Raw genomic sequence first — 23,980 nt, forward strand, 5'->3', positions numbered from 1 at the left:
GAAGTCCATGATCTGTATAATTGCTTGTGCTGAGGAAAGTCCGTTACCACTACAAGCTCGTAATTTTTTGCAGTGCTCATTGAGAATTCATTTGCAGCATAGATTCTGTTGTTCAGTTAACTGAGCATTAGGTTTTCTAACAGAAGAGATGTAGTGTATTTGATTTTGAAAACTGATCATAATTTTTGCACAGTGACGTTCATGATTTTCAGAAAGAATTTATACATTCTGACTCTTGTTTTCACTGTGTATCTTATTTTTACAGGTTTCATTTGTATTAACACTTTTGGATTTATCAGGAGGCTTCATAACACGAACAGAGTTGGCATTAAATGGCAGACAGGTACAATGAAAACGACTGCTAGGTATTATTCAGCTATTCATTAGATGTAGTCAATGAAACACAGATCCACACAGGCAAATGACACATACGTGGCCACTGCCATCTCTGGGTGCTAAGATGTTTCTATATGTGTAAGTTGGAGCATTAATTAATGCAAGTCTGTTGACGTGTAAAGTGAAGCAATTGAATAGTATCAAACTGAGGCAGCGGTTGCTATTTGTTAGCAAGATATTAAAATTCTGATTGTATGGTGAATTTCTTGCACCAAACTCGGTGTGAACAATAAACTGGAAGTAATATAGAGTCATTGTAATGACAGGCATCCCATGAAAATGTTAATAATCCTGTTTCATCTCCAATTTTCATATTATCTTACATTGTATTCTGTATTTTATGTACATAAATGGCCTTAACTTTGATTTCATGGTCACCAGTGTTGATGTCAAGTTTGTCATCACACTCATTTCTGCTTCCGCTCATTACTTTCATATTTCTTCAGTTTACTCTGTGCATATTTTGTACTCATTAGACTATTCATTCCACTCAACAAGAGCAGTAATTCTTCTTTACTTCCATGGAGGATACCACTGTCATCGTAAGTATTATCGTTGATATTCTTTCATCCTGAATTTTAATCCCTCATCTGTAGTAATCTAAATCTGTTTATCAAAGGCAAACCACTCCACAGCCATGCAGCATAGAAGACAGTCAATAGGAAGTGTACAATGGCTCACTCAACTGTGACAACCTAGTCCCAAGAAACAAAGTCCCTTACTAATAACACCAAGAATTTAGTGTAGTTCTACCACATCTGAGCCAGAGTGTGAAGAGACGTGGGAACTGCATTGATTAACATGCGCAACTCCTTCTGTGGTAGTCTACAGGAACATTTCATTCATGGGTCTGGAGAGCATGGAGAACACCCTTCTCAGAAAAGCTAGTGCCTGCAACTGCCTGCAGTAACCACACTGTTTCTGATAATTAAAATCTGGCCATTTCTGCCCCATTTCGAACTTTTCAGTGATCAGATTTTTTATTTTCCTGAAAAGCGATCTTTACGTGAGTGAATGTCTGTAAAAAGTATCATTCTGTTTTCCAAGATATCACGAAAATAATTTTTTAAAGATTCAGCATGAACACACCCATGGTCTGCTGAAAGATTCCTCCAGATGACTAGAGCTAAAATATTCATGATAAAACAGTCAAAAGCCACATCACATCATTAATTTCTTGACTCTATAACATATTAGAACTTCCAACGCTGTAAGTCAAAACCAAAAGACATTTAATTTACACTGATTCTACTAAAATTAGTATATCAATAGTTTTCTGACATTATTCATTGCAAATTGTAAATAAAGAAGAATAAATCTGACTTATTATCTCAATTCACTGTTGGTCCTAAATGACAGAAAACACTTAATATCACCAAATGTCTTTACTTCATCTTGAAATTTTGCCAAATATTATTTCTTTTCATCTACCACAACTTAATGAGAGAGAGCTTATTGTAACAGTAATGATTATTACTGCTGAATGATTGAAAAACGAATATGTCATACATACGTGCAAGTGCAGATGATGTGAAGGAGCACTAGCTTTCATAGTGAAAAGCATAGAGTAGTGCAGATCAATTATAGAACATCATATAAATATTAGAGAATAAGGTACAGAAGGCCATATTTGCGTCCCCAAAATATAATCACAGTATGATACATAAAAAAATTTCTCAATCTATGGTACACTGCTGTGTTCTTTATTCAGATACATAAAGTTTGTAGCAAGTTGCCACTTCATGTAGGTCATATATTACCTGAAACATTATGTGTAAAATCCTATGACATCCATTCGAATAATAAGCTTAAATGCAGTAAACACAGGAATAAACACCAAAAAGCTCTTTATGTCATGGGTTACATTTAGAAGGGTCTCTCATTGTGCGGATTTGAAGAATACTGTGTTAGCTTATTTTCCATAATTTCATCCCCTGTTCTCTTACCAGAGCTAGACATTAATGACTCTGCACTAAATGAAACACTGTGTGTAAAATTCCTTCAGGTCCAACTAGTCAGCAAGCAAACATGGAGTCAACACAAGAGGTTAATTGGCATGTAAAAACTTGAAAGTATATCTCATTCTGTTGACTTAAAGACAGGGGTGTGCACTCACCAAAAGATGGAACATCATTATGATCATCTGTGGCAATTTTGCTTAGACACAGTCGAGTAAGGGGACTGATGACCTCAGATGTTAAGTCCCATAGTGCTCAGAGCCATTTGATTTGAACAGTCGTGTGCTTTTACATGTCTGTGTGGTTGTGCGTGCAAGTGTATCTACAGTAGAAAAGATTGTAACTCAAAGCTAGTTATGTATCTGTGCTATTATGTTTGTTTTATGTACCACCCATCAGTCATCTATAAGTAAGTAAGTGGTTACCTTTCCTCACTTTTATTTATTGTTTCCATTCTGGAATTTACAATATTTAAGTAAAATGCAGGTATTTTTTCACCCAACATCTGACCCATAACATAGGTGCTACATAGGTTCTATTAAACAATTACGTTTGGAACAGACAATATCTTCTTTTTCTTGCAGTGTATGCAGTATATCAACTTAGAAGGAAAAAAGTTGTTGAAACTCTTGTCACACACAGATGTAAATATTTTGAAAGCAAGTGTTGAGTTAGTAGTCATGCTGGTGAAAACTAAGGCAACTGTTCCTATAGTAAAAATTGCACTGGATGGCGGTTATGCAAAATCAAACAGATTTATTTTGGTACTGTTTGGAAAAATTCAGGATGTCTGCTGCAAGGTACTGGAGTTTGTTTGAATTCTCTCTTGTGGAAGAAATTTATGACTTATAAATAGTGTATTTTCAATATATATCTAATGTCAATTACACAGATTGTTTAAGAGCTAAAATTAAAAGGTAAATAAAAGTAATATAATACGCACATAAAAAAAATGTTTTGCATCACATCGGTTCCGAGAGTTCTGGAACCAGTACAGTAAATTGGCATAGAGATCAACATAAACATCATTTCCGCCCTTTTTATTGCTCGTGAAACCACACATTGCACATTGTACCACCATTTAGCGACACCTTCAGAGTTGGTGGTCCAGATTGCTATACACACCGGTACCTCTAAAACCCAGTAGTACATTTTCTTGCATTGATGCATGCCTGTAGTTGTGGCATACTATCCACAAGTTCGTCAAGGCATTGTTGGTCCAGATTGTCCCATTCCTCAACGGCAATTTGACGTAGATCCCTTAGAGTGGTTGGTGGGTCGCGTCGTCCATAAACAGCCCTTTTCACTCTATGCCAGGCATGTTCGACAGAGTTCATGTCTGGAGAACGTGCGGCCACTCTAGTCAAGTGATGTCGTTATCCTGAAGGAAATCATTCACAAGAAGTGCACCATGGGGGCACGAATTGTCATCCATGAAGACGAATGCCTCGCCAATATACTGCTGTATATGGTTGCACTATCAGTCGGAGGGTGGCATTCACGTATCGTACAGCTGCGCCTTCCATGACCATCAGTGGCGTACGTCGGCCCCACATAATACCACCCCAAAGCAGCAGGGAACCTCCACCATGCTGCACTCGCTGGACAGTGTGTCTAAGGTGTTCAGCCTGACCGGGTTGCCTCCAAACACGTCTCCGACGATTGCTCCGATGATTGCATGGCTGAAGGCATATGCGACAGTCATCAGTGAAGAGAATGTGATGCCAATCCTGAGCAGTCCATTCAGCATGTTTTTGGGCCCACCTGCACTGCGCTACATGGTGTCGTGGTTGCAAAAATGGACCTCGCCATGGACATTGGGAGTGAAGTTGCACATCATGCAGTCTACTGCGCTCAGTTTGAGTCATAACACGATGTCCTGTGGCTGTATGAAAAGCATTATTCAACATGTTGGCATTGTTGTCAGGGTTCCTCCAAGTCATAATCCGTAGGTAGCGGTCATCCACTGCAGTAGTAGCCCTTGGGCAGCCTGGGTGAGGCATGTCATGGGCAGTTCCTGTCTCTCAGTATCTCCTCCATGTCCAAACAACATCGCTTTGGTTCACTCCAAGATGTCTGAACACTTCCCTTGTTGAGTGCACTTTCTGGCACAAAGTAACAATGTGGACACTATCGAACCACTGTATTGATTGTCTAGTCATGGTTGAACTACTGACAACATGAGCCATGTACATCCTTCCTGGTAGAATGACTGGAACTGATCGGCTGTCAGTCCCCCTCCACCTAATAGGTGCTGTTCGTGCATGGTTGTTTACATCTTTGGGTGGATTTAGTGACACCTCCAAACAGTCAAAGGGACTGTATCTGTGATACAATATCCACAGTCAACATCTGTCTTCAGGAGTTCTGGCAACCGGGGTGATGCAATTTATATATGTTATCCTAAGCAGTTCTTTGTTATGTGACAACTGTCAGTAAACAACTGTGCTTTTTTACAGTGTTACCATCATGTCTAAGCTCATTGGTTTTGCCTTCATCTTCTTGGAACATTTACAATATTTGTCTGTTACCTCCCACAGTGTTTTATTTAGGCTATCAGATTGTTCTATTGTTTTTCTTAGTTTGCTACTTTAGGCTAGGACATTCAGCTTTAAAATTTTTCGCAGCCTGATTGCATTTTCGCTTAAAACTCTGTGTGGTAGCTTTAAATGCCTGAGCCTAATCAGAGTGGGTGATAGTTTCATTCTAGAACTACTTAGATTTTGACAACATTTTACTGCCTTCTGGATTTCTCTGACAGGGCAGTGATAGTCATATTGTCTCAACAAGGTTGAATAGAACTCATTCCATTGTGCACCATACTCCTTCACCTGGTACACACACTCCCTTTTCTCTTCTGGTAGTTTATATTTAAAGATGTTATTCCATTGTGCACCAGACCGCTTCACCTGATACATAGAATTCCTTTTCTCCTCTGTTAGTTTGTATTTAAAGATGTTAATGTTTGAGTTATTCAGAGTTCATTCCTGCACAGCAGTCTTTGTTATATTTGGCACAGTTGAATTTAGGTATTCTATTACCTGGCAAAAGTGGTCATAATAATGAAAATCTGAACTACTGTAATTTATCAAACAATGAAAAATTCAGGAATTATATGATATATTGCTAGTACTGACTACAAAGAGGAAGCACTGAACAGCAGACAGGTACATTTAAAACTTGACTGTTGTACTTTTTTTAGCTATTGCACAATGAAGCAATATAAAGTGTGATGTATATGCCTGTTTTATTATCAAAACGCTTTTAGTAGAGTATGAAATAACAGGTGACCAATTTTCTAAAAAAAAAATAATAATAAAAAAGTGGTATTGATAACAAATACCTCCAGACCATAATCTGTATCAGAATCATTATGCTGCTGTAGAGCAGAAATGAGAAATCTGTTACATTAAAGATATGCCGAAAAGTGAGACAGGAATGCATTTTGTTGCCACTGATATTTAATCTTTATTCAGAAAAGGATTTGGAAATTTTGAAGAAGGAGTTATCTTGAATGAAGAGTTGTTGAACAATATCTGCTATGCTGATGGCGCAGTACTATTTGCTGACAATTTAAATGGTCTTCAGCATCTTGTTCCCTCCTTCAACAAAAGTAGTACCATTGTGGACGAGAAATCAACATATGTAAAACAAAATTAATGGTCACAGCAAGAAAGACATAACAAACAGTCATCTAAACATTAATGGTAAACTTAGTGAACAAGTAAGATATGAAGTAGTAACTGGTAAAAAAAATTATTTTGTGTAAAGAAAACTTATGTTAAAGTGACATGTTTCACATCATTACGATATGTCGTATTTGTTGTGGACTGGCAAGACAGCCAATCCACTAGGAGGAAGCTGAAAGGCACGCGTTTAAGCTCTCGCAGGCTGGCGTGAGGTCTGGAACAGGACAAGGTAATTATAATAACAAATAACGTACGTAGCTGCTGGAATACTTAACTTTAATCCATAATTGGTGAACATCGCTCTTGACGGTACATGTTTTACAGCATCAATAGTAACTGGTAATGGCACCTTGCTAGGTCGTAGCAAATGACGTAGCTGAAGGCTATGCTAACTATCGTCTCGGCAAATGAGAGCGTAAGTTGTCAGTGAACCATCGCTAGCAAAGTCGGCTGTACAACTGGGGCGAGTGCTAGGAAGTCTCTCTAGACCTACCGTGTGGCGGCGCTCGGTCTGCAATCACTGATAGTGGCGACACGCTGGTCCGACGTATACTAACGGACCGCGGCCGATTTAAAGGCTACCACCTAGCAAGTGTGGTGTCTGGCGGTGACACCACAGTATTCATGATCTGTGGAACAAGGATTAACGTATGTATGTCTGTAAACAAATACACATATTTGGGAAATAGCATTAACAACTAAAGCAGTAAGTCTATAGAAATTAAAGTCCCTATTGAGAAAGCCAAAGCCACTCTCAGTCAAATGATTATGTGTAGAGAGCCGTCACCTCTCAGTTGAAACAAAATTATGATTTCTAAGTTGTTACATATTTTCCATCCTTTACTATGGACATAATATATTCTTAGTGGGACATCCACAATTGTTACTTGGATTTTCATAGTGATTGTAATTTCAAAGTTCTTTTATTTAAATAAAGGTATGTATACTACCTGGGTTTCAGGGCATAAATCCCATCTTCAGGTGCTACTATAACGATTAATGAAGACTAGTAAGACGCTAAACAAAATGATTTCACATTGGAACGGCTGTTAAGGCTTCACATCATCAGTAGAACATACCTTAATTGCATATGACAAAACCAAATTACTCATGTAGAAAAATTAACAAATATATCCAGTAATATACGAAAACCTGTGCAGGTGAGGCATGAAAAATATGGTATCAACCAGTAGGTCTTGACGTAAACAGGAGTAAATCGATAAGGATCCACTCATGGATGGAATAATATAAACTGATGACCAACTAAAAATGGCCAGAAATGTGGCATGGACATGAGAAAGCCAGCTTCAGAGCATAAAATCCCTTACAAACAATCAAACTGCTGATTGCTGAACTGCAAAAAGAACTTACCAAATAAGTGCTCAGGCAGCTGCATATTGATCACATCCAGTGCGACCAAATGCAAAACATAAAGGATGCTCAACACTACTTATGGGATCCAGTAAAGTAGGTTTTTTGCAATTAGTTATCTTTGCTTGTGGTTACATATTGTAGCTTGAACCACAATTTTGGAGGATGCATGTGGTGTCTACTGGGATTAGCCTCACAGGTTTTTTCTTCATTCTCTCTTTTTGTGTGTTTTATAAATAATATAGGTCCTTAGACACATATACAAAATTTCCTTTCTATGGTGTATACTAATCGAACTGACTTCTTCATTACTTTAGATTTTGTGCTCCATCATTATGCAAGTTGCACTCAATTTTTGGTTTTTCATGTCCTAATGCTGTAGATCACACCACCTTCAGCCTTTTAGTTTTTAATTTTTGGTATTGTCATTTTCTGTATATTTAACATATTGTGTATTATTGTGTAACTGGATAGATAAAAAATCTACTCATCAAGTGGCATAGAAGAAAATGTATATAAAAGTTATGGAAAGAGTCTTTCCTTCTCATCCTGTCCAGTAAGTCTCCCCTGACAAAGGATTCTGGACAACTTTTCCATAACTCTCCACATTTCATAAACCTTGTAAGTCCTTTTCCGTCATCTCTCTGTCTTCCCCTTCAGCCCTTCTGCCAGAAGGAGCCCCTGGCTTTAAAAGCTTGCCCGTTTCCATACCTTTTGCAAGTGTTTTCTCCTGCCACCGCTTGACGAATATTAAGTAGTGAAAGTGCCACAGATATGTTATACGAATTGGGGGGTAATCAAGAACACAAAGGCATTCTTCATTGCAACAGGATCTTCTCATGAAATTTCAGTCACCAACTTTCTGCTCAGAGTGTGAAAATATTTCATAGGGAGAAATGATAATCATACTAGAACATCAAAATAAAGTAAGAGAAATCAGAGGTCACATGGAAAGATTTAAGTGTTCATTTCGTCAGCACACTGTTCAGATGTGAAATGGTAGAGAAATAGCTAGAAGGTGCTTCAATGAATCCTTTGCCTTGCACAAAATTGTGAGTTGCAGAACAATGTAGATATAGATTTTTTATCTAGTTATACTATATTTTCGCAGTTTGATTTTCATTGATATATTGTATCATTCTGCTTCATTTGTGGTATTGTTGTTTTATGTTTGTTTCATATATCTTTAGGGTTGCCACAGGTTCTGGAAATCAGAGAATTTCAAACACGTCAGGGAAATTTAGAAAAAAAAAAAAAAGAAACGTGTGCCACTTCCCTATCCCATCATTCCTATTGCTTCTCCCCTTCCTACCACTCTCCTCAGCTTGCAGCCAGTGCTGCCATCACTTCTTGCCGTTAGCCTAGCAGCTGCTGATGAGAGGCAGGGAGGCATGAGGAGTGGTTTGTTTGGAGATTCTTAGAGTCTGTAGACGCAGCAGCCAGAGACGGCAGTCATGTGTGCATGAGTTGTGTCTGAGTGAGTGTATGAATGTGTGTGTTCTCTCATTTTCTGACAAAAGTGACGCCTGAAAATTTAGTTGTGAGTGTGATTGTCTTTTCTACGTGCCTGTCTGCGGCTCAGCAATCATCTTTACAGTGAGTTGCCACCTATCTCATTAGTATTGATTCTCAGAGTAGTTGAACAAGTTATCTGTTGCCTGGATTGATCACCGTGGTCTCATTTCATCAACTTGCTGTCTGTGACTTGTGAACGTCTGGCCACATGAGTGGATTTCCACTACGGGCCAAAGCCGATGGCCGTTTCTGCGGGTATCTGTAAATGGATTGGGCCTGCCGATCTTAAGCCCTTCATTTACCACATATGTGCAGGCCCTTCCCGTCGGATCTAGTCTAACCAATCTGCCTGCAGGTCGGGTCTGTTTGTGTGTGGGATTTATCCATGGACCCAGGACTATGGTGCTCCTCAGTAGGCCAGAGACCATGGGTGATGGATTTCAGAAATTGCGACTATCTTGCTGCAAGCACGTTGTACAGCAGTGGCATTTTATAGACATTTTATTTGTTCTAGTATATTTTGGTACTTCAAAAGTAATTTATATAGTAGAAAGTATGGATGATAAGAAGAAGAAAATGGTGTCAGTCGCTGGCAGTTTGTATGCTTTGTACTCATAAATTTCTCGAAACAAAAATCACACAATATCTTTAAAATAACGGTGGGTAATAACCGATAATAACAAACATAGTAGAACTAAACAATGGAAAATCCAGGATGGAATATAACAATATTATGGGGAAGAAAGTTGCCACTCCCCATACAGTGGAGATGCTGAGTCGCAGATAGGCACAACAAAAAGATTTTCACACTGAAAGCTTTCGGTCAATCGCCTTCATCAACAATAAACACAAATAAGCGTGCGTGCGCGCACACACACACACACATACACACACACACACACACACACACACACACACATGGCTGCAGTCTCAAGCAACTGAAATCACACTGCGAACAGAAGCACCAGTGCATGATGGGAGTGGCAACTGGGTTGTGGAAAGGAGGAGACTGGGGCGGGGCAGGGGGGGGGGGGGGGTATGGTGGGGATGGCAGACTGTGGAGTGTTGTAGGGTGGGCAGGAGAGAGGTGGGGAGGGAAGGGGTGGGGGAAGTAGCGGAAAAGGAGAGAAATAAATTTAAAAAGACTAGGTGTGGTGGAATGGGAGCAGGGAAGGGGCTGGATGGGTGAGAATAGCAGATAACAAAGGTTAAGGCCAGGAGGATTATGGGAACGTAGGATGTATTGCAGGGAACATTCCCAGCTGCGCAATTCAGAAAAGCTGGTGTTGGTGGGAAGGATTAATATGTCACAGGCTGTGAAGCAGTCAATGAAATTATGGAATAAAGCCATCTAACAAAAAACTATAAGTAAACAAAAAGGCGTGTGCACAAACAGTTATAGTGTGTTAGTAAAAAATAACGGCCAAAAGCATGCAAACGAATCAAACTTGCCATGCAAATGAATCAAACTTGTCTCACAGTAAGCTCAAAGTGTCATATTCTCAAAGAAAACATGAACCTAATATCATATGAAAAAACAGATTCAGTGTGCTAGCAGAAACAATGAACAGACTAAGTGATTCAAATATTCAAGCGAAAGTTTCAAAACCAAAAACAACAAACATCAGTCAACGTGTAATGCTGGCATTATTTATCTGCTTGCTGATAGTCATGGGAAAGGATTGGCAGAAATTATGAATGAAAAAATAATAAATCAAAGTGTTGTTGGATTTGTGAAACCAGGTGCTCCACTACAAGAAGCTACTTGATACATTGACACATGTATCAACCAAGGAAGTTGTAACTCTTTCGTTATTTTAACTGGAGCAAATGATGTCTACAAAAACGAGGCAAAGTTTGCCTTGAGATCTTTAAGGGAAGCATTGGAAAAGGTTACAGGCATGAAAGTGTTCATAACAAGCATACCTATGAGACATGACCTCATGAAAACATCGTGTGTGAACACAGAAACTGAAGCAACTAACCGAAAGATCTAAAAAATTTGTAAGTTTTTCAGCAGTGCAACTTATATTAATGCAGACAGCCAAAAAAGGGAAGGCTTCACTACCCACGAAATGCATAGAAACATGAAAGGCAAAGAAGCACTGCGTGATGTAATGCTGAGACAACTGAATCAAAATCAGCCTGACTTATTGTGACCTACAATTATAGCAGCAGCAACAGAATTGCCAGCTTCAACTGAATAACCAGATACTCCAATGATTTGAAACAAAACTGAAGAAACCCGAAGAGGATCTCCAAAAAGTTTAGCTACTGTACACCAAGTTAAAACCTCAGAAATCACGTGTGAAATGCCAACTCACTACGCATCACCCCGCACCACTCGTAAAAGAGAAGAACCACAACGTTTTTTATGGTAAGTGGCTCCAGAGATATGTTACATCAGTCGTGTAAAACATAGCTCTGGAAAGAAAATTTCAACAGTAAAAGTGGGGGGCTATTCAAGGGAAGATGTGTTGGAAACTATAAGTAAGTGTAAGTCTTCATTCCTAAAGCACTGGAACATAAATGGCCTAAATGCAACATATCCTCAAGATAAAACCACAAAAATTGACGAGATGCAAATTATTCTTTCACAAGGAAGAAATATCAAAGTCGTTTGCCTAAACGAACACTGGCTCACAAAAGATTCGATCACAGTTTTAAATAAGTTAGAAAATTTTAGGATAGCTAATTGTTTTTGTAGGCAAAACAGTACTTGTGGAGGCTCCTGTACATTGATTAACAATTCATTGGAATATAAAGAAAGAGACGATTTTAAATTTCTAAATGAAGAGCTTGTATTTGAAAGTTGTTCTGTAGAGCTAGAACAACAGAATATCATCATCATCTCTGTATACAGAATTCCAGGTAGTGATGTAAATACATTATTCTTAGATAAATTCCAGAATCTCGTATATAAACTCACTAAATAAAATAAGAAAAAATTGTAATTGCTGTTAATTTTAACATAGATACAGCAAGCAAAACAAGCATGTCAACTATGTTTATTGACGTAGTTGAAGAATTTAGCTTTAGACTACATTTCACTGACTTCACCAGAGTAAATGAGCGAACAGCAACATGCATAGTCAATATTTTAACAAATTATTCATTTGAGACACTGCCAAATTCTCTTTAAACCTAGGTATCTCAGATCACTCTCCTCTGCTTATAGAATTGAACATACAAAAAATAAATAGCAAAAGAAATGGGAGGAGATGCTTCATGAAAAGACAGTTCAGTGAAGAAAACATTAACTTGTTCTGTTATAGAATAAATTATGTAGACTCGTCATTACAACAAAAACTCGTGTTCAGAAAATTTTGATAGGTATTTAAACAGCTTTTTACATGTCTTCAGTGTAATATTTCCCCCACAGCTTGTCCAAGAAGGGCAACAAATAAACTTGTAGTAACTTCAAGTTGAACAAATATATTTCAAGGAAGATGCAATACATGAAAGTCACAGATCAAGTAAACAGAGTAAGACATGTGTACACTTTAACAGTCAAATCATAACTGAGTCCAAGTCTAGCGGCCACTGGCTGGCTGGCCGCTTAGGTGGCGCTGCTGCTGCATGGCTGGCAGACAGCGTCACATGTAGAGGACGCGCGTAACTGCGCGGCGGCACTTGGCACTTTGAAAGATCGGCGAGTCACAACACTTTTCCCCCCTTTTAATTTTTTGCACAAGTCTTGATGGAGGTGGCCTGTAGATTGATAACGTCCATAGGTGTTGTTTGACTGGCCGTAAAGTCTCAAGGAGGAAGCTTCCCGTACGGACGGAAGTGTCTCCGATGATAACGGGTCGAGATGACAGGAGACGTGGGGGTCGAATCTGTTGGGGCCCCATGCACCAATCTGCCCGTTGCGGCAAGTCCGGTTGTTATAACAGGAGAAATGGGCGATGTGTCTGCGTCCGTAGGAGAAGGAGGCGAGTAGAGTTGCTCCAACACATGATGGTCATCTGGTCCCTGGATGGGCACGTCTCCTGGTGGCGTCAGTTCTTGCGCTGGCACTGATATGATGGTGAGAGGACTGGGTTGTGAGTAATGAGAGATTCCAGTATCTCGAGCGTCAGGTAGACCCGAAGGTGGTGTAGCAGCATCAGGAACAGGCGTTGCTGGCACACGAGGCCGAAGCTGGTCCGAATGACGCACTGCAACACCCGTGTCCAGCTGGATTTCATACAGGCGTCAGCCACGGTGTCGTAAGATGCGGCCAGGACTCCATTTGGGCCGTACCCATATAAGAGCGTCGGCGGTGAACCGGCGAAGCGAAGGCACCCACGGCCGTAAGGTGGAAGGCCACAGAAGATGAAGTAGCGTGCGGGGCTGTCGGCCATGTAAGAGCTCAGCCGGGCTGTGGTCGCCCATGGGGGTGAAACAGTAAGAAGCCAGAAATTGGAGAAGCGCATCATCAGCAGAAGAAGTCAGGAGTTTCCTCATCTGAGCCTTAAATGTGCGGACCAGTCGTTCAGCCTCACCGTTTGACTATGGACGGAACGGAGGGGCCGTGACATGCATTACACCGTGACGGGCACAAAAATCCGCAAAATCAGAAGAGGCAAATTGCAGACCATTATCAGTAACAATAGTAGAGGAAAGGCCTTCCAAAGAGAAAATGCAAGCTAGGGCATTGGTGGTTGCCACGGTGGTAGGCGACGTGCTACGGACAATGAAAGGAAAGTTAAAGTAGGCGTCAATAATGAGAAGCCAATAAGTACCTAAAAAAGGTCCCGCGAAGTCAGCATAAATACGCTCCCAGGGCTTCTCAGGCGAAGGCCACGGTGACAAAGATGACTTCGGGGCGGCGGCCTGTGACGCACAAGGGCCGCAGGCAGCAACCATGTGTGCGATTTCAGAGTCGATGCCGGGCCAGTACACATGACAGCGCGTCAGAGATTTTGTGCGAGAGACACCCAGGTCCCCTTGGTGAAGGAGGCGCAAGACTAAAGCACGCAAAGACGCAGGTACCACAACACGCAGCAAAGCATTGTCGGTGGAAAGGAGGATAACACCATCCCTAAACGTGAGGCGGTAACACAAAGCATAGTAGTTCCGCAACGGATCAGAAGTCTTAGCAGACGGACGATCCGGCCAACCCTTCTGAATACAGTGTAAAACCCGGAACTGGGTAGGGTCAGAACCTGTAGCAGCCGCCAGACGGTCCACCGTGATAGGGAACCCATCCACAACCCGCTGCTCGGCAACATCCAGGTGGAAACACAAAAGTTCGTCCCTATCGAATGCCAGATCAGGACCCATGGGAAGGCGAGACAGTGCATCAGCATTCGCATGTTGAGCCATCAGCCAGAAATGAATCTCATAATTGAAACGAGACAAGTAAAGAACCAAATGCTGGAGGCGGTGTGCAGCCTTGTTGGGAAGTGACGTTGATGGATGAAACAAGGAAACAAGTGGTTTATGATCTGTAACAAGATGAAATTTGGATCCATAGAGAAATACACCAAACTTATGAAGAGCATAAATAATGGCCAAATCCTCTTTTTCAATTTGAGAATACTTTTGTTGTGCATCCGTGAGCGTTTTGGAGTCATAAGCAATGGGTTGTTCAGAACCGTCAGAAAAACGGTGCGCAAGGACTGCACCGACCCCATATTGAGAGGCGTCCGTGGCAAGAACAAGATGTTGGCCAGGTTGATAAGTAGCCAGGCACGGGACCTATTTCAGCATAGTCTTCAGTTTCTGGAAAGCCGCATCGCACTATGAGGACCAGTGAAAAGGCACATTTTTATGCAACAGGCGATGCAACGGCTGAGCCACTGAAGCAGCAGATGGTAAAAACTTGTGATAGTATACTATTTTCCCCAAGAAGGCCTGCAGTGCCTTAACAGATGTACGGCGAGGAAGGGCATCGATCACAGCGACAGGCATCAATCGCAGCGACAGTTTGCTGAAGTGGAGGAATACCATCCCGAGAGAGTTGAAACCCCAAGTACATGATAGATGCCTGAAAAAATTTTGATTTCTGAAGTTACTTTTAAGACCGGCAATCTGTAAGACATGAAAAAGTGTGCAGAGATTTTGAAGATGTTTGTCAGTGGTGGAGCCGGTGACAACAATGTCGTCCTGGTAATTTCTACACCCCAAATGGCAATCGTTGGTATTGATAGAGGCTGAAAGGCGTGTTAAGGACCAGAAACTGCCGGGAAGCAGCGTCAAGAGGAAGTTGATGATAAGCTTCTGACAGGTCAAGTTTAGAAAAGTACTGGCCTCCAGCGAGTTTAGTGAACAATTCTTCAAGTCGAGGCATAGGGTAAGTGTCGATAAGGCATTGAGCATTTACAGTGGCTTTGAAATCGCCACAGAGATGAATTTCACTATTTGGCTTAGCAACGACAACAACAGGAGAGGACCACTCACGGGAAGTGACAGGAAGCAAGACCCCTGAAGCAGTGAGATGATCCAGCTCCCGTTTGACCTGATCACGAAGGACCACAGGAATGAGCCGAGCACGAAAAAACTTAGGCCGAGCAGTGGGTTTGAGCGTGATATGAGCTTCAAAGTCATTTGCACGGCCTAACCCAGGAGAAAAAAGGGACGAAAATGTCGTCGACAAGGAATGCAATTGAGCATAAGGAATAGCATCAGAGACGATATTGACAGAGTTGTCTATGGAGAACCCAAAAACGTGAAAGGCATCGAAACCAAAAAGATTCTCCGCGTTACTATGGTCGACCACAAATATGGGAACAGTACGAATGACAGATTTGTAAGACACCTCAGTATCAAATTGTCCCAAGAGAGAAATCTTCTGTTTATTGTAAGTCTGTAATTGCCTAGTGACAGGTGACAGAATTGGAGAACCCAACTGAAGATACGTCTGAGAATTGATGATAGTGGCAGCAGAACCAGTATCCACCTGCATGCGAACATCTCGACCAAGTATTTGGACAGTGAGGAGTAACTTCCCTGAAAGGGAAGAAGTACAATTGACATACAACACAGAATCAGAATCAGCGTCATGTTCATGAACATCATGTAAGCGGTTGGATTTGTGAACAGACGACACATGACCCTTTTTTTTGCATTTGTGACACACGGCCCAACGTTGTGGACAATCTTCTTGTGAATGTTTCGTAAAACACTGCGGACATGAAGGAAGTTGCAGTGGGTTTTGCTGCAGTTTCTTAGAGGTTTGTTTATGGTTAGGCCAAGGCTGTGCTTGGGAGCGTACTGCGGCCATGTCGGCCAGCGGGGACATGCCATACACTTCGTCAACATTGCACAGAGGTTGTATTTCCCCAACGTCGCCCCATGCCTCTATTTGCGCTCCAGCAGCGTGAGAAATTTCAAAAGACTGAGCGATCGATAGGACTTCATCTAGAGTTGGATTTGCCAACTGAAGGGCACGTTGCCTAACTTCTCTGTCGGGCGCCGATCGGATAATAGCATCCCGTACCATGGAATCAGCGTAGGATTCTTTGTGAACTTCAGTAACAAATTGACACTTTTGACTGAGGCCATGAAGTTCAGCAGCCCAAGCACGATAGGATTGATTCGGTTGTTTTTGACAATGATAAAAGGCAACAAGAGAGGCTTCCAAATGCGTTTGCTTTTGAAAATAGACGGACAGAAATGAGCACATTTCAGCAAAGGACAAAGACACAGGATCTTTCAAAGTAGCCAATTGCGAAAACAACCGATACATTTGAGGTGAAATCTATGAGAGGAATAGAGACTTACATGTTTGTCTGACTGCAACATGAAATGCCAAGAAGTGCTGTCGAAGGCGTTTTTCGTAATCAGACCAGTCTTCCGCCGTCTCGACGTAAGGAGGAGAAATAGGAAGAGACAACGACGAGAGATGCCCCGCATTTGATGCCGCGACGAAATCACGAATCACATTTGTGAGAAGCGTTTGCTGTTCTATGAGATCTTGCAGTAGTTGCTGTAAAGTAGCCATGGAAACATGTGGGTCAACGATGAAAAAGAAAAATCCCATCCTTGTCGCCAATTCTAATAACTTCAAGTTGAACAAATATATTTCAAGGAAGACGCAATACATGAAAGTCACAGATCAAGTAAACAGAGTAAGACATGTGTACACTTTAACAGTCAAATCATAACTGAGTCCAAGTCCAGCGGCCGCTGGCTGGCTGGCCGCTTAGGTTTCACTGCTGCCGCATGGCTGGCAGACAGCACCACATGTAGAGGATGCGCGTAACTGTGCGGCGGCACTTTGAAAGATCAGCGAGTCACAACAAAACTAAAGTGGATTACCACTGGCATAAAAATATCTAGCCGTAGAGAGAGCTACATGCTGAGCTGATATCAAATAAGAGTCCTGAGTTCATAAACTATGTTAAAGCATATAAAAAAAACTATTTAAGAAGGTTGCACAAGCAGCAAAGGAAATGGCAAATGCTAAATTCATTTAAAAAACACAAATAAATCCAAGGAAGTATGGACAGTAGTCAAATCTGAACTTGGATTCAAATCTAGCTACGACGAAATCTCTAAAATAAAGGTACAAGACAAAATAAGTGTACATCCTGCTCAGATATCAGAAAATTTTAATAAACTCTTTATAAATGTAGCAAAATCTGAAGTTGATGTAGACTCTTATCAAGATAATGTACATTTGTTTGGCTCAAGTGAGAGCAAGAGAGAGAGCCCAATTAAATTTAACAAAGTAACAGTAAAAGATGTAGAAAAAACTATACTAAACCTAAAATAATTAAAATTCTGTTGGATGGGATGAAATACCTGCCAAAGTCATTAAAACAGCTACAAATATAATAGCACACCCACTACACAAAATAATTAATCAATCACTTGAAGAAGGGTACTTTCCAGAATTTCTAAACTATGCAGAAGTCACACCAGTATTTAAGAAAGGCTCCAGAGATGATATGGGAAATTACCATTCAATTTCCCTTATTCCTGTGTTTTCTAAGATATTGAAATGATTGTTGCAACTCAAATTCAAAATTACTGCTACAAATACAATGTAATCTCAAAAAATCAATTTGGATTCCAGAAAGGCAAAAGTATAATTCATGCAATCAATGAATTTGTGACTAAAGTTAGTTCCACATTGGACAAGTCACAAAAAGCTGTGGGAATCTTCTGAGACTTATCCAAAGCATTTGACTGCATGAATCACTCCTTACTACTATATAAAATGAAAAAAATGTGGAATTATGGGTAGCGTCTTACAGTGGTGTAAGTCATATCTAACAGAGAGAAAGCAAAGGGTTGTCGTAACATCAAGCAAAGGGAAATACTCCTTGAAGTGGAGAACCATCTCACAGGGAGTACCACAAGGCTCAATTCTGGGCCCAATCCTCTTTCTTTTGTATGTAAATGACTTACCCATAAATATAAATAATCATTCTGTTTTATTTGCTGATGACACATCAGTAATGGTAGAAAATAAAAACACTGAAGAAATTCGTGAAAATGTCATGGAAACTATAGAAAACCTAGATGTTTGGTTCCATCTAAATGGCCTAAAGCTAAATACTTAAAAAAACACAGGTGATGCAGTTTAAGACAAAATAGTCTCGAATAAATGATATTCACATTATGCACAGAAATCAGGAGCTAAATGAAGTAGAGCTTGCTAAATTCTTAGGAACGCAGTTGGACAGAAACCTATCATGGTCCTCACACATAGATTATCTAAACAATAAACTAAACAGTCTGGCATTTGCTATGACACTCCTATCCAATGTCACTAGTATAGACACAAAAAAAGTAGTATACCATAGTTACTTTGAGTCAGTAGTGAAATACAGCATTATCTTCTGGGGGAATGCTAGCAACATGAGAAAAATATTAACTTTACAGAAAAAAATTATCAGAAACATATGCAGTACAAAGCCAAGAGAATCTTGTTGGCCATTATTAAGAGATCTTAAGATACTAAGCATTCCCTCATTCTAATCTGTATGAAATAATTCTTTTCACAAGTAATAATTCTAAACTCTTTTTGTCAAATAATTTGCAGCATAGTTACGAAACTAGAAACAAAGAAAGCTTCATGCTGTCTACACACAGGCTTAATCTTTTTGCACAAACTCCACAATATATGGGAATGAAATTACACAATAAACTGAAAGACAAACATTTTTGAAAAGTCCAAACTGAGGCAGTAAAAAGAGAATTGTGTAGCACCCTGGTGCAGAAATGTTATTACTCTACTGATGAATTTTTTAATGATCTGACCATCTGAACAGGATAAAAACAACAATAATAAATAATATTCAGATTTTATTGTGATTACATAAAAAATATTGTATTTCATGTATAATTTATCATAGTTATAAACTGACGAGTCTCCTGCAAATAAAATCAATGATTTAACTTATACGTTATGAGACAATAAAATTCTGATTTTGAAGGATAGCATGTTTGGCAGCATTTTCAGCAACAGGGTGGCCCACTTGTTTCTTGTCCACAGTTTGTCAGTGGCCATTCATGCGGACAGACAGCTTGTTGTTTGTCATGCCTACATAGAATGGAGCACAGTGCTTGCAGCTTAGCTTGTAGACCACATGACTGGTTTCATAGTTAGCCCTGCCTTTGGTGGGATAGGTGATGTTAGTGACTGGATGGAGTAGGTGGTGGTGGAAGGATGTATGGGACAGGTCTTGCAACTAAGTTTACAGGGGTATGAGCCATGAGGTAAGGGATTGGGAGCAGAGGTTGTGTAAGGATGGACGAATATATTGTGTAGGTTCAGTGGACAGTGGAATACCACTGTGGGAGGGATGGGAAGGATAGTGGGCAGGACATTTCTCATTTCAGGGCATGACAAGAGGAGAGTGTAATTCAGTTGCACCAGTCCTTGGTGGTACTGAGTTACAGGGGGAATGCTCCTCTGTGGCGGGGTTTGGAAGATGGCAGGAGACTCGAAAGATAAGGTACGGGAGATTTGTTTTTGTACAAGATTAGAAGGGTAATGATGGTCAGTGAAGGCTTTAGTGAGACCCTCAGTATATTTCGAGAGGGACTGTTCGTCACTGCTGATGCGACGACCACAGGTGGCTTAGCTGTACAGAAGACACTTCTTGGTATGAAATGGGTGGCAGCTGTCAAAGTGGAGGTATTGCTGGTGGTTAGTAGGTTTGATATGGACAGAGGTACTGAAGTAGCCATCTTCGAGGTTGAGGTCAACATCTAGGAAGGTGGCTTGTTGGGTTGAGTGGGACCAGGTGAAGCAAATGGGGGAGAAGTTGTTGAGGTCCTGGAGGAATGTGGATTAGGGTGTCCTCACCTTCGATCCAGATAGCAAAGGTGTCATCAATGTATCTGAACCAGGTGAGGGGTTTAGGATTCTGGGTGTTTAGGAAGGAGTCCTCTAGATGGCCCATGAATAGTTTGGATATAGGATGGTGTCATGTGTATGCCCATAGCCGTACCCCGGATCTGTTTGTAGTTTATGAGCAAGCAGTGGCATGTCCTACATGGAGGTAGTCATGTTGGCCACCTCGGACGCAAATTGGGGAACTGCTGTATGCCACACATTTGTTTGTGTGCATACTCTGTCACTTACAGTGCCATCTTTCGGTCCAGTTTTCGTTTCTCACTGCATCAGTAATATTCTGTTCAAATTTTACGTCGTTCTGAGGAGTTGTTCCCTTTCTACAGCATATTGAAACTAGAATTTAATTATGGGCATCCTGTATGTAATTAATGATATTTGGTAAATGAAGTTTACTTATTACGATGATCTCGAAATTAAGAGACAGGGGAGAAGCAGTATTCAAGTAAGAGCTTTTTCAACTATACCTTAAATGTATTTAATGTATGTAATCTAAGTAAGAAGGCATATGGTGGGATTGTACATTATCATCACTGAAGAGCAACTTGTATTTTAAGTGAGAATCCTAACAGCAAATGTAAGTGTAATCAGTTTTTTAATATTAAAAAGGAAAACACTTCCTAATGTTCTGCAGAATGGATGTGTTTTCCTTTTTAATGTTCTGTCATATTCTGCCAAGTACTGATGGAAAATTCAGTAATGTTATTCAATTTTTTATTTAATCTGTTAAGATGCATCTCCCACATCAAATCCTCTTGAATATGTATGCCTAAAAATTTCGTTTGATGCACATTTGAGAATTTTTTTTCCTTCAGTGGTGAAAACAAGGCTTGCAGGATTGAAGTTTTGTATGGTGTGAAAGTTAACTGCACAGTTTTTTTCAGAATTCATGGCTAGCCTGTTGGTCATGAACCCCTCTGCTAAACTATGCGTAATCGATGGTCCAGTTTCCTACAGATATTCGTCACTGTGTAATTTAATTACAATATTAAAGTCAAAGCAGTCCCCAGACATTTCTTCGGCCTGGAATCTCATTGGCTGGAGTGGAATTGTCTTCCACTTTGAAATGAGTCCAGATGAACAATGAAGACGTCTGGATATGCCCAGACAGTGATGGGGTACCAACCTGACTTGCCCGCGATACGGCCTGACAACAAGGAGTGATGGTGTGGAATGCCATTTCTTTTCATAGCGAGACTGCATTTGTTGTCAGTTGTGGCACTCTTACAGCACATCTTCATCTACATCTAAATACATACTCTGCAGACCACTGTGAAGTGCATGGTAGAGCGTATGTCCCATTGTAACAGCCCAGTTATTAGGATTTTTTCCCATTCCATTCATGTATGGACTGCAGAAAACATGATTGAATGCCTCTGTGCATGCTGTAATTGTTCTAATCTTGTCCTCATGATCCCTGTGTGAGTGAGACTTAGGGGGTTGTAGTGTATCCCTATGGTAATCATTTAAAGCGGGTTCCTGCAATGTTCTAGGATGGGTCGCATGAGTGATTTGTAAGCAATCTCTTTTGTAGACTGATTGCACTTCCCCAGTATTCTAAATAAACCAAAGTCTACCACCTGCTTTACCCACAATTGAGCCTATGTAATCATTCAAATATGCTGCAAAATACTAACACGAATTCTTTACAGACAAATGGAAAAACTAGTAGAAGCCGACCTCGGGGAAGATCAGTTTGGATTCCGTAGAAATATTGGAACACGTGAGGCAATATCTGACCCTACGGCTTATCTTATAAGCTAGATTAAGGAAAGGCAAACCTACGTTTCTGGCATTTGTAGACTTAGAGAAAGCTTTTGACAATGTTGACTGGAATACTCTCTTTCAAATTCTGAAGGTGGCAGGGGTAAAATACAGGGAGTGAAAGGCTATTTACAATTTGTATAGAAACCAAATGGCAGTTGTAAGAGTTGAGGGGCATGAAAGGGAAGCAGTGGTTCGGAAGGGAGTGAGACAGGGTTGTAGCCTCTCCCTGATGTTATTCAATCTGTATATTGAGCAAGCAGTGAAGGAAACAAAAGAAAAATTTGGAGTAGGTATTAAAATCCATGAAGAAGAAATAAAAGCTTTGAGGTTCGCCGATGACATTGTAATTCTATCTGAGGCAGCAAAGGACTTGGAAGAGCAGTTGAACGGAATGGACAGTGTCTTGAAAGGAGGATATAAGATGAACATCAACAAAAGCAAAACGAGGATAATGGAATGTAGTCAAATTAAGTCGGGTGACGTTGAGAGAATTAGATTAGGAAATGAGACACTTAAAGTAGTAAAGGAGTTTTGCTATTTGGGGAGCAAAATAACTGATGATGGTCGAAGTAGAGAGGATATAAAATGTAGACTGGCAATGGGAAGGAAAGCGTTTCTGAAGAAGAGAAATTTGTTAACATCGAGTATAGATTTAAGTGTCAGGAAGTCGTTTCTGAAAGTATTTGTATGGAGTGTAGCCATGCATGGAAGTGAAACGTGGACAATAAATAGTTTGGACAAGAAGAGAATAGAAGCTTTCGAAATGTGGTGCTACAGAAGAATGCTGAAAATTAGATGGGTAGATCACATAACTAATGAGGAGGTGTTGAATAGGATTGGGGAGAAGAGAAATCTGTGGCACAACTTGACTAGAAGAAGGGATCGGTTGGTAGGACATGTTCTGAGGCATCAAGGGATCACCGATTTGGTATTGGAGGGCAGCGTGGAGGGTAAAAATCATAGAAGGAGACCAAGAGATGAATACACCAAGCAGATTCGGAAGGATGTAGGTTGCAGTAGGTACTGGGAGATGAAGAAGCTTGCGCAGGATAGTGTAGCATGGAGAGCTGCATCAAACCAGTCTCAGGACAGAAGACCACAACAACAACAACAACAACAATCATTCAATTTCATAGTTATGCACTTTAAATAAATTTATCATACACAAAATACCTAGTCTTCACTGTTGTGACCAAGTGCTGTCAAAAACAAAATCTAACAGACATTTTTACTTAAGCTGGTCTTATAATACCTATCAAGATACTCGTCTTTAGATTAGAAGGATGAATGTCATAACAGGGAATATTAGACCAGCTGAAGTAAAAATGTCTGTTATATTTCAGTTTCGTCAGCACTTGGTCACAACAACCAAGATTAGGTATTTTGTGTATGATAAATGTATTAAAAGTGCATAACTGTGTTTCATTCTGACTGTGTGTTAATTCTGTGTAATTAACAGTTCCAGTTTATTGTAATGTATTCACATATGTTGACAATCTCCTGACAAATGATCAGGGAAATGAGCATTACATTCAAATGTTATACGTTTTTTATGTTACTAGCGTAAGTCAATTATTATCCGCTATTAAGTTATAGTTTTGTTTATTTTGGTAGTACTGTCATTTTATGTTGATGACGCATGCTTTGTTTATTTGTTGTTATGTCTTTGCAACTTTAATGCTGCTAGGTTGTTTTTGTTATCACTGCCGTGCTGTTAATCATGGCTGCTCTGCTGTCTGTTTGCAACAAAGTAGAGCAACATTCAGTGATCTGTTTTTTGTAGTCAGAAGGTGTATCAGGGGCTGAAATTCATCAAAGACTTTCAGTACAGTACGGGAACAGTGTTTTGCCACAACAGAGTGTCTACAAGTGGATTGAAAAATTCCAAAATGGTCACACAAGTGTTACACACAGCGAAGTAGGCAGACAACCGTTTATCGCCACAAATGAAGCAACCATTGAGCATTCACATGAAATGATTCTCTTAC

The 23,980-nt window shown here is 40.3% G+C and overlaps 1 protein-coding gene across 1 annotated transcript in view; it reads left to right on the plus strand.

Moving 5' to 3' along the window:
• Positions 1 to 23,980, plus strand: part of LOC126159431 (meiosis inhibitor protein 1-like) — a 207,630-nt gene that overhangs the window by 178,318 nt on the left and 5,332 nt on the right. Inside the window, exons 12-13 of the mRNA XM_049916537.1 lie at positions 266 to 343; positions 2,939 to 3,154. Of these exons, the coding sequence (XP_049772494.1) occupies positions 266 to 343; positions 2,939 to 3,154 (294 nt within the window). The remainder of the gene's footprint in view (positions 1 to 265; positions 344 to 2,938; positions 3,155 to 23,980) is intronic.

Source organism: Schistocerca cancellata, chromosome 2 (genome assembly GCF_023864275.1).
Source record: "Schistocerca cancellata isolate TAMUIC-IGC-003103 chromosome 2, iqSchCanc2.1, whole genome shotgun sequence".
Lineage (NCBI taxonomy): Eukaryota > Metazoa > Arthropoda > Insecta > Orthoptera > Acrididae > Schistocerca > Schistocerca cancellata.